Source organism: Lampris incognitus, chromosome 14 (assembly GCF_029633865.1).
Source record: "Lampris incognitus isolate fLamInc1 chromosome 14, fLamInc1.hap2, whole genome shotgun sequence".
NCBI lineage: Eukaryota > Metazoa > Chordata > Actinopteri > Lampriformes > Lampridae > Lampris > Lampris incognitus.
The window spans coordinates 1,564,825-1,576,659 of record NC_079224.1 but is presented as its reverse complement, the minus strand read 5'-3'; the positions used below and the strand labels follow the sequence as shown (position 1 = coordinate 1,576,659).

The 11,835-nt window shown below is 46.0% G+C and overlaps 1 protein-coding gene across 1 annotated transcript in view; it reads left to right on the top strand.

Annotated features, from left to right (window-relative positions):
• cntnap2b (contactin associated protein 2b) overlaps nucleotides 1-11,835 on the top strand; it is a 296,355-nt gene that overhangs the window by 268,169 nt on the left and 16,351 nt on the right. The window contains exon 21 of the mRNA XM_056293762.1: nucleotides 2,856-2,989. Coding sequence (XP_056149737.1) covers nucleotides 2,856-2,989 — 134 coding nt within the window. The remainder of the gene's footprint in view (nucleotides 1-2,855; nucleotides 2,990-11,835) is intronic.

Genomic DNA, 11,835 nt, shown 5'->3' with positions numbered 1-11,835 from the left:
AGAAGCAGTACATGAAAAGGTTTGTGGGTGGTATAAGCAGTAGATGGAGGATCTAATGTGTGGTAGAAGCAGTAGTTGGAGGATTTTATGGGTGGTAGAAGCAGTAGATGGAGGATCCCATGGGTGGTAGAAGCAGTAGATGGAGGATTTTATGGGTGGTAGAAGCAGTAGATGGAGGATCTTATGGGTTGTAGAAGCAGTAGATCAAGGTTTTTATAGGTTTTAGAAGCAGTAGATGGAGGAATTGTGGGTAGTATAAGCAGTAGATGTAGGATCTAATATGTGGTAAAAGCAGTACATGGAGGATTTTATGGGTGGTAGAACAGTAGATGGAGGATTTTATGGGTGGTAGAAGCAGTAGATGGAGGATCTTATTGGTGGTAGAAGCAGTAAATGGAGGATCTTATGGGTGGTAGAAGCAGTAGATGGAGGATCCCATGGGTGGTAGAAGCAGTAGATGGAGGATTTTATGGGTGGTAGAAGCAGTAGATGGAGGATCTTATGGGTAGTAGAAGCAGTAGATGGAGGATTTTATGGGTGGTATAAGCAGTAGATGGAGGATTTTATGGGTGGTAGAAGCAGTAGATGGAGCATTTTATGGGTGGTATAAGCAATAGATGGAGGATCTTATGGGTTGTAGAAGCAGTAGATCAAGGTTTTTATAGGTTTTAGAAGCAGTAGATGGAGGATCTTATATGTGGTATAAGCAGTAGATGGAGGATGGGTTGTAGAAGCAGTAGATGGAGGATCTTATGTGTGGTATAAGCAGTAGATGGAGGATCTTCTGGGTGGTAGAAGCAGTAGACGGATGATCTTCTGGGTGGTAGAAGCAGTAGATGGAGGATCTTCTGGGTGGTAGAAGCAGTAGATTGAGGATCTTATTTGTGGTAGAAGCAGTAGATTGAGAATCTTATGGGTGGTAGAAGAAGTAGTTGGAGGATTTTATGGGTGGTATGATCTGTAGATGGAGGTTCTTATTGGTGGTAGAAGCAGTAGATTGATAATCTTATGGGTGGTAGAAGCAGTAGATGGAGGATCTTATGGGTGGTAGAAATAGTAGATGGGGGATCTTATGTGTGGTATAAGCAATAGATGGAGGATCATATGGGTGGTAGAAGCAGTAGATAGACGATTTTATGGGTGATAGAAGCAGTAGATGGAGGATTTTATGGGTGGTAGAAACAGTAGATGGAGGACTTTATGGGTTTTATAAGCAGAAGATAGAGGATCTTATGGTGGCAGAAGCAATAGAAGGGGGATCTTATGTGTGGTAGAAGCAGTAGGTGGAGGATGTTATGGGTGGTAGGAGCAGTGGATGGAGGATCTTATGGGTGGTAGAAGCAGTAGATGGAGGAACTTCTGGGTGGTTGAAACAGTAGATAGAGGATCTTGTGGACGGTAGAAGCAGTAGATGGAGGATCTTGTGTGTGGTATAAGCTGTAGGTGGAGGATTTTATGGGTGGTAGAAGCAGTAGATGGAGCATTTTATGGGTGGTAGAAGTAGTAGATGGAGGATCTTAAGGGTGGGAGAAGCAGTACATGAAAAGGTTTGTGGGTGGTATAAGCAGTAGATGGAGGATCTAATGTGTGGTAGAAGCAGTAGTTGGAGGATTTTATGGGTGGTAGAAGCAGTAGATGGAGGATCCCATGGGTGGTAGAAGCAGTAGATGGAGGATTTTATGGGTGGTAGAAGCAGTAGATGGAGGATCTTATGGGTTGTAGAAGCAGTAGATCAAGGTTTTTATAGGTTTTAGAAGCAGTAGATGGAGGAATTGTGGGTAGTATAAGCAGTAGATGTAGGATCTAATATGTGGTAAAAGCAGTACATGGAGGATTTTATGGGTGGTAGAACAGTAGATGGAGGATTTTATGGGTGGTAGAAGCAGTAGATGGAGGATCTTATTGGTGGTAGAAGCAGTAAATGGAGGATCTTATGGGTGGTAGAAGCAGTAGATGGAGGATCCCATGGGTGGTAGAAGCAGTAGATGGAGGATTTTATGGGTGGTAGAAGCAGTAGATGGAGGATCTTATGGGTAGTAGAAGCAGTAGATGGAGGATTTTATGGGTGGTATAAGCAGTAGATGGAGGATTTTATGGGTGGTAGAAGCAGTAGATGGAGCATTTTATGGGTGGTATAAGCAATAGATGGAGGATCTTATGGGTTGTAGAAGCAGTAGATCAAGGTTTTTATAGGTTTTAGAAGCAGTAGATGGAGGATCTTATATGTGGTATAAGCAGTAGATGGAGGATGGGTTGTAGAAGCAGTAGATGGAGGATCTTATGTGTGGTATAAGCAGTAGATGGAGGATCTTCTGGGTGGTAGAAGCAGTAGACGGATGATCTTCTGGGTGGTAGAAGCAGTAGATGGAGGATCTTCTGGGTGGTAGAAGCAGTAGATTGAGGATCTTATTTGTGGTAGAAGCAGTAGATTGAGAATCTTATGGGTGGTAGAAGAAGTAGTTGGAGGATTTTATGGGTGGTATGATCTGTAGATGGAGGTTCTTATTGGTGGTAGAAGCAGTAGATTGATAATCTTATGGGTGGTAGAAGAAGTAGAGTGAGGATCTCACCCTCTGGCTTCACAAGTCCTATGAATATGCTCAGAGGTGGAATTTTATCCACAAACAGCAGTCTTAATCATCTACAGTAACTTGCCCCAAACATATGAGAAAGAAGTACAGTCTGTTAGTCACTGGTTAACAAACTGATGCAGTTACATGTTGTGTGTCTTCACTGGTGTGACTGCATTATAGTTGCTGGTTCATTATTAAACCCCTGGTGTGTTTCCTCACGTCTTTATTGTCTGTGTGTGTTTGAGCTTTTGCATGCTTGTGTATGTGTGTGTGTGTATACAGGTGCTCTTCAGATCCGCTACAGCTTAGGAGGGCTGAAGGAACCATACACCATTGATATGGACCACCGTAACCTGGCAAACGGACATCCACATCATGTCAACATTTCTAGGAACCTCAGGAACATACGACTAAAGGTCAGCACCTTGTCCTCTCTCAGGCAGAGGACACATAATATGAGGGCAAATGTTCCTCACACATTTCAAAAGTATCAGTTTTGAGGGACGTCCGGGTGGTGTAGCGGTCTATTCCATTGCCTACCAACGCAGGGATCACTGGATCGAATCCCTGTATTACCTTGGCTTGGTCGGGCATCCCCACAGACAGAATTGGTTGTGTCTGCGGGTGGGAAACTGGATGTGGGTATGTGTCCTGGTCACTGCACTAGCGCCTCCTCTGGTCAGTCGGGGCACCTGTTCAAGGGGGAGGGGGAACTGGGGGGAATAGTGTGATCCTCTCACGTGCTACGTCCTTTTGCTGAAACTCCTCACTGACAGTTGAAAAGAAACGGCTGGTGACTCCACATGAGGGTGGAGCAGCTACTGGTACGGCTCGGAAGAGTGGGGTAATTGACCAAGTACAATTGGGAAGAAAAGGGGGGTGAAATAAATACATATAATAAATATATATATAAATATTTTTGACCCCTCTTATTTCCTTGTCGAAAATTTAGCACATCTTGTTCTGTACTTTGTGCTCCTTTTTCAAACTAATCTGTTCCACTTGCATTGTGAGGGGGTGCCCATCTCCTTAAAAAATCCATACCACATTCTCTCTGCTACCTTGAAGTGCCTTACAGCTTGCGTTACATTGGCACCAAATGCATGAAGGTTCCAGCTCCAGTGTGTGTGTTGTGCATGTTAGGGCCCCCTCTGTCTCAGATTCAGCAAGCAGACATCAGAAAAGGGTGCATCATTCCTCAGAGCCAAAGGTTTCAAGTCTTGGAAAAAGCACTGTCAAATCTAAAGTCTCTTACAATTGGACATCTGACAAATAATGCATCAGACGAAACAGACTCAAGTAAAATGGACATTGGACAAAAAGACTCTGGACAAAACGGACACCAGACAAACCAGATATCAGGCAAAATGGCCTCAAACAAACCAGACTCGGACTAAAGGGACTAAACAACATGAGACAAAACCAGTCATACAAAACTGAAGTGAATTGAAGTTTCAGCAGTTCACCTTCAGCATCAAGTATTCTCAAAGTAGGTTTATTTTAAAGAGGAAAACCTGGCAAGATTTTCTCAAGATCGCTTTAATCTTAATTCCCTGAGGTTATGATGGACTTGAGATAAATTACTTTGAATGTCTGTCCAAGCCCCGGTTCACTACCAGCATGCTTAGGAATGATGGGAAAAGTGCAGTTATGTATGGAACTAGGGATGGGTATCGAGAACCAGTACTAAATTGGTACCGGTTTCTGACTGGACAGTACCGAAATATTGATAAATTCCTGGAGAAATAGTGCTGCTATACTTTAATACATTCTGGAAGGGTTTCTTTTTTTAATTATTATTTTATGCACAATCAAAAAGACATGCCATATACAAGAGAATATATTTCAAAACAACATCAGGAAAATTAGAACCTTCCTGTCTAAGCACGCAGCACAACTCCTGGTACAGGCTCTTGTAATATCACACATTGACTGCTGTAACACCTTACTGGCAGGTCTTCCTGCATGCACTTTCAAACCTCTGCAAATGGTCCAGAATGCAGCATTGTGTCTGGTCTTCAATCAACCCAAAATAGAACGTCACCCACTGTTCATATCACTCCACTGTCTCCCAGCTGCTGCCTGCATCAAATTCAACACCTTGATGCTCACTTACAAAACAGCAACTAAAATGGCTCCCGCCTACCTGAACTCCCTCATTCAGGTCTACACTACACAGTCTCGCTCTCTACACTCTGCCAATGAAAGGTGCTTGGCACTTCCGCCAAAACGGGGCCCGACGTCACCAGCCAGACTCTTCTCTTCTGTAGTTCCCCAGTGGTGGAACGAGTTTCCAAACTCCATTTGATCTGCTGAGTCCCTCTCCATCTTTAAGAAGAAGCTAAAGACCCAGCTCTTTCACGAACACCTCCACATCTGATGTTATTCATATTGAAAAAAGAAAAAAATCCACTTCTATGCACCATTGCCTTTGTGCATTGCCTGTTGACACCTATATGTCCTATCGGACTTGAACCTAGTTTTTTGGCACTTGCATTGTTGCCTCCTGACTAGATCCTTGCTTGTGTTGTATTAACTCTCAGATGTGCGTTGCTTTGGATAAAAGTGTCTGCTAAATTAAAGTGTAACATTGTAAAAACGTTTACCACGTCATTAGTGAGCACTGTGTTGAATGAGGCTTCGAGTGATGAATCCATTTGTGATTAATTTGGCTGAAAAGTATCAGTACTTCAGAAAGCCTCCATGCTTCGGAAAGCCTTATTTCGCCATCACTAACTGGATTGTTTTAGAAAGGAATAATAGTATTATCAACCCCAATCCCTTTACTGCCTATCTTGTGTCTGTCTGTACTGAAGTCAAAGAAAATCACCCTGTGAAGCACCGAAGAAACTGGATACCAACAAGCTAGCAAGCACAGAACATCAAATGAGACTATCTGCAGCAGTCACATCTGCTCTTCAAGATGAAGAAAGGTTTGCAACAGGCGCAAGTAATGTTGCAGAATGCTGGACACAAATGAAAGAGACCATCTATAAGTCAGCAAAAGAGGTGCTTGGTCATCCAAAAAGAAAATCGCCTGACTGGTTTCAGGATCAAGATGAAGAAATCCAAGAACTGCTCAAGGAATAGCAAATGCCCACCTGAAAGAGAACTCAGAGGAGGAGTCAATTGGCCTTCAAGGCAGTTAAAGCCAAACTTCAGAAGGAGATTAGGGTGATGAAGGACAACTGGTGGAGCAAGAAAGCAGAACAGCTGCAGGCCTTGGCAGATCGAAATGATATGCATGGACTCTTCTCTACCCTGAGAGCCATCTACAGCCCAAGAAGCAATACAATAGCACCAGTAAAAACGGCAGATGGAAGTAAGCTCTGTACTGACCTGAAAGAGATCACAGAAAGATGGAAAGAGCACTTCTGCACCCTCTTGAATCAAGAAGGATCAGCAGATCAAAATGCATGCCAGTGGCTTACAAGATGGTCGATAAGGGAAGACCTCTATGAGCCGATCACCATGGCTGAACTAGAGAAAGCACTTAAAGATGTCAATTGGCCGGTCTGTGGGTGGGAAGCCGGATATGGATACGTGTCCTGGCCACTGCACTAGCGCCGCCTCTGGTCGGTTGAGGCAACTGTTAAGGGGGGCAGCATGATCCTCCCACGTGCTACATCCCCCTGGTAAAACTACTCACTATCAGGTGAAAAGAAGCGGCTGGTGACTCCACGTGTATCGGAAGAGGCATGTGCTAGTCTGCAGCCCTCCCTGGATCGGCAGAGGGGTGGAGCAGTGACAGTAGCTCAGAAAATAGCTCGGTAACAGGCCAAGTACAATTGGGGAGAAAAATAGGGCGAAAAATCCCAAAAAATAATTTTGAATGATTCTTTTCTGGCTGTTGATTCACTTCTTTCACCAGGTAAAGCCATGTATATGGCAAGCCATGTCACATGTATTTTTATAGCCAATTTCGTGCACAATGGAAATTAAAAGTGTTTTACATAATTCACAGTGCTTAAAACAGACATAAAAATTAGAAATGAGACAAATTTAAAAATATTCTCTGTGATTCTCCATGGTCATTTAAAAAAATATTCCATGTCCATAGTATAAATTAGGGATAATCCAGTGGTCATTGTAGCAATAGGAACTACTGTTAGGAACCATTGTTTTAGTTCCTTGTTTACACAGGGGCCGTTTAGGTTGTTGCACCTGGAATAACGGACCGAGCATGATGTATAACCTTACGTGCCGAAGTTATTATTAAAGTTTATAGTCCAGTGAAGTTGAAACGAGTTGTAAAGTCTCGTTAGAAGGAAACACAATTTAACAGTCATAATCATAATCTTCTTGTTATGCTCGCGCACCAGAACCCGACCCGTGTGGCGAAACCCAAGGCAGACAGACACAGGATGACTTCAAAATCCAAAAAGGCGGTTTTATTGGGGGAGGGGAATAACAAGGAGGGGAGATAACAAATGCTGCCGCTGAATAATAAGTGGAATGGAGTGGGAGGGGAATGTATGGTGCAAAAACGTTCTGTTAGTGGGCTTTGTGAATAAACTATGTGTGGTGTCCCGTGGTTTGCGTGTATAACTGTGTGAGTGTTTTTAGCCTATGTGTGGTGCGGTATGTAAATGACCAGGAGGTGTTGAATAATGTGCGTGCACCTGGCAAGAAAGTCCAGTCCGTGATCCAAAAGGGGTTGTCCGAGGAAGTCCGGGTCCGAGATCCGGGAAGTCGAGTCCGAAAGGAGGGGTCCAGGTAGAGAGACACGGGGGGAGATCGCTGGAGAGGTCCGGGGATGTAATGATCTGTGCCCTCTGGCTATGTTAACTTATAACATTAATGAAGCAAGGACGACTTCTCTCGTGCTGGGTGTTTATTCCTCGACCGGATTCCGACTGACGTTGTTACGTACATCACGTGACTTTGTTGTGGCGCTACGGAAAGCCGTAAGGGACATTAGCAAATCAAATATTACTAGCAAATATTACATCTCCCTTTTTCTGAAAAGTGCTGCTTTCTCTGCAGAGATACAGACCACGTTGAGCACGTTTATAAGCGAATACAATCTTAATAAGAAAGAATATGAAAGTGGAACTCTTATATAACTGGACTGCAACAAAGTAGTGTAAAACATTTCCTTCACTGTCTAAATGTGACACCGTAATAACATTTCATCTTTTTTTTTTCATTTCATTACTGGTAACTGCAAACAGCAGGTAGGTACACAAGGTAAGTGAACGCTGTAAATATTTCTTTTCAAAACATAGCAGGTATAGTACAGGTTGGTGTAAAATTATCTTTTTTTAACATTCATAAGTCAAGGATTTGTCTTGGTTTGATCGTGCGACCTGACCTCGTGGTGTAACCAGGCTGTGTGTCTGGTTGTCGCTGATTGTTCGTGTCTGGAGGTTCAGCATGCTCTTGCTGATGGGCTTGTGTGTTGTTGTTAGCGCTGGTAACAGTCTGCTGTGAAGTGTGTGTGTGCGTAGTGTGAGTGTTCACTCTGCTTTGTCGCAGGTGTTGACGGTTGCGTTGGTAGATCTGACCTTCTTTGGTTTGGATGTGGTAGCTCCTGTCTGTGTTCGCTGGTCTTTCCACAGTTGCAGGTCTCCAGGATCCATCCTCCTGCCGGAAGCGGATTGGTGTGCCTGCGGGCAGGTGGGGCAGAGGTTTGGCTGTTCGGTTGTAGTATGCCTGCTGGCGCTGTTGACATACCTCTCTCCTTTTGTGAACATCCTCCTGACTGGCGATCTGTGGCTGCAGGTGTTTTGCTGTTGATGGGAGAATGGACCGCAGCCTCCGACTCATCAGTAGCTGTGCCGGTGATTTCAGGTTGTCCACCGGTGTGTTGCGATACTCCAGTAAGCTCATGTAGGGGTCTTTGTTCTCAGCTTTGGCTTTGTCCAGGATGCGTTTGGCCGTCTGGACAGTCTTCTCGGAGAGGCCGTTGCTCTGTGGGTAGTGGGGGCTTGTGGTGGTGTGTGAGAAACCCCATGTCTGTGAGAAGTTGCGGAACTCACCAGAGCTGTAGCACGGACCGTTGTCGCTGATGATAGTCTCGGGGATTCCGTGTCGAGCCATTGCTGCTTTCAGCTTCATGATGACGGCAGATGAGGTGCAGCTGTAAAGTCTCTCTAGCTCGAAGAATCTGGAGTAGTAGTCCACAGTGACTATGAAGTCCTGTGAGTTCCATGTGAATAGGTCTGTGCCTATCACTTGCCACGGCCGCTCGGGTATGGCGTGTGACATCATTGGTTCCTTTGCATTTGCGCTGCGCCGTTCTTGGCATATGCTGCAGTCTGCTACCGCATCCTCGATCTGTTTCCCCATGCCAGGCCAGAACAGTAAGTCTCTTGCTCGGCATTTGCTTTTTTCCACGCCAAGGTGGCTGGCATGGATGCGCTGTATCATGTCCTTGCGAAGCTTTTGGGGGACAATGATTCTCTCACCTTTGAACAGGATACCGTCCATTTCTGAGATTTCTGCTCTGTGGTTCCAGTATTCCTGGATGCTGGGCGGGCACTTTTTCTTTGTGTCTGGCCAGCCAGTGAGTGTGGCTCGTCTGAGTGCGGTGAGCTGTGGATCTTGCGCTGTTTCCTGCTTGATTTCTGTGAGTCTTGTGTCGCTCACAGGGATGTTGCTGAGGACTGTGTGCACTTGGGCCTCCATCCCTTCCTGTAGGTCACTGTCGTGGTGTTCTATTGACTTGCGTGACAGTGTGTCGGCCACCGGTATGTCCTTACCGGGGCGGTGGATGATTTGGATGTCGTATTTTTGGAGCGCCAGGATCATCCGTTGCAGCCGGGGTGGTGCTGCTGCCAGTGGCTTTTTTAGTATTGCCTCCAGAGGCTTGTGGTCTGACTCCACAATCACTTTTCGTCCATACATGTACTCGTGGAACCTCTTGCAGCCGAAGACCACAGCGTAGAGCTCCTTCTCTATCTGTGCGTAGTTTTCTTCAGTGCTGTTGAGTGACTTGGACGCATAGGCAATTGGTTTGCCATCTTGGAGCATGACAGCCCCAAGGCCACTTTTGGATGCATCCACTTGGAGTCGCAGCTCTTTCTGCGGGTCGAAATATGAGAGTACTGGACCTGGGTGCTGTGTAATGAGATTCTTCATCTCTTGGAACGCCTTGTCGTGGACTGCATCCCACACAAACTCACTGTCCTGTTTCAGAAGCTGTCTGAGGGGTGAGTTTATCTGTGAGAGGTGTGGAGCAAATCTGGCGAGGTAGTTGATCATGCCGAGGACTGTCTCCAGCTCTGCTTTGTTCTGTGGGGGTTGCATGTCCTTGACCGCCTTCACTTTGTGTGGGTCTGGTTTGATGCCTTCGTGTGAGAGCGTGTGGCCGAAGTAGCTTACCTCGGACACGCATATGTGACACTTGTCGGGGTTGAGCCGCACCCCTCGCTCCCTTGTGCGCTTCAGCATCGCTCTGAGACGCTGGTCATGTTCCTCTTTAGTCTTGCCGAACACTAGTATGTCGTCCACTATGGCCGTCACACCGTCCAATCCTTCATATGTTTCATCCACGCGTCTCTGGAACTCGTCTTGAGCGGACACGATTCCGAATGGCAGTCTGAGGAAACGATACCTGCCAAACACTGTGTTAAATGTCGTCAACATTGAGGATTCAGTGCTCAGTTTGATGGCCCAATAGCCTGACCGCGCGTCTAACACGCTAAAGTACTCAGCTCCAGCAAGCTTTGTGGTGGCGTCCTCCAGCGTGGGGAGGGGGTAGTGAGGTCGTTGTATCACTTTGTTAAGAGCTCTGGGGTCTAAACACACTCTAAGTTTGCCTGTCTTTGGCTTCTCAACAATGACGAGTGCGTTCACCCATTCTGTGGGTTCTGTTACCTTACAGATTATGCCGCCTTTCTCCATGCTGTCAAGCTCGTCCCTCAGTTTGCTGCGTAGGGCGATGGGGATTCTGCGTGGCGGGCAGACGACCGGCGTTGCATCTGGTGTGACGCGGAAGGTGCACTCGCCTGGGAACTCTCCTATTCCTTGGAAAACATCTGCATACTCATCCATTATGCTCTGTGATGTGACATTGTTTTCCTCGCTCACAGCCATCACTATTTTTACCAAGTTTAGGTCACGGCATGTTTTCATTGCCATGACTGGTGGGGCGTTTGTGTCAATGACGTAAAAGTCCAGCATCATTGCATTGTCTCTGTACTTACATTTGAGTTTGCATGTGCCTTTCACGCTCAGCGCGCCTCCTCCATATTCAGTGAGTCTGTGTATTGCTGGTTTCAGTGTCACATTTTTGAACAGCGCCTGGAACAGGTTGGTGGGAATAGTATTGGCCTGTGCCCCAGTGTCTAGTTTAAACTTTACCTTCTGTGGAGGTGTGCCAATTCCAACCTCTACGTAAGCCTGCTCGTTGCTTTTTCCGTTGTTCTCTATTGAGATGCAGTCTATGTACAGCTCTGTCTGTTCTCCCACAGCGGTGCTCTCCACTGTAATGTTGTCGAAGTACAGTTCTTCCTGTTCTCTGTCAGTGGTGCACTCTTCTGGGTTCTCTCCGACGGCATGTACTGTGCCGCGGTAGTACTTTGTCTGTCCCTGGGAGCTAGACTTGCATACTTTAGCAAAATGATTGAGCTTCTTGCATTTAATGCATTGTTTACCCTTAGCTGGGCAAGTGGCTTTAGCGCCGTGTAGCCCTCCACAATAGCTACACGCCTTAGCGGCGGTGCTAACGTCCCTTTGTCTGAAGTTAGCGTTAGCTGCTTTGGGTGCGTTCGGTTTGTAAGTCTTTCTGCCTAATGCGTGCACCGTTTCATGTGTGCTGCCCTGGCCCATAAACGTTAGCTGTTGCTTTGCTAGCTCGTGTGAGCGGGCTACATCTATGGCTTTTTCTAGCGTTAGCTCAGCTCCCTGGCTAAGTAGCTTTTCTCTCACTCTGGGTGAGTTGGTGGCAAACACGATGCGGTCCCTGACCATCTCGTCGGCATTTGGGTAGCCACAGTCTTTGACTAGGAGCTTTAGCTCAGTTACAAATCGTTCGAAGGATTCACTCTCTCCCTGCATCTTTTCATGAAATTTATATCTGGCATAAATCGGGTTTGCTTTGGGGGTGATGTACTCAGTGTACTTATCGTAGTACGTTTCTAGCTTCTTGGCTTGTTCTCCGCTGAGTGTCCAAGTGTTGTGCACATCTCGCCCTTTTTCCCCTATCCAGAGCAGGAGGTAGCTGCATTTCTCCTCTTCGTTCTTCCCGCGCAGGGGGCCCGTGAACATTAGCTCCGTTGTTTGTCGAAATCGTCTCCATGCTTCAGGTAAGTTCGCC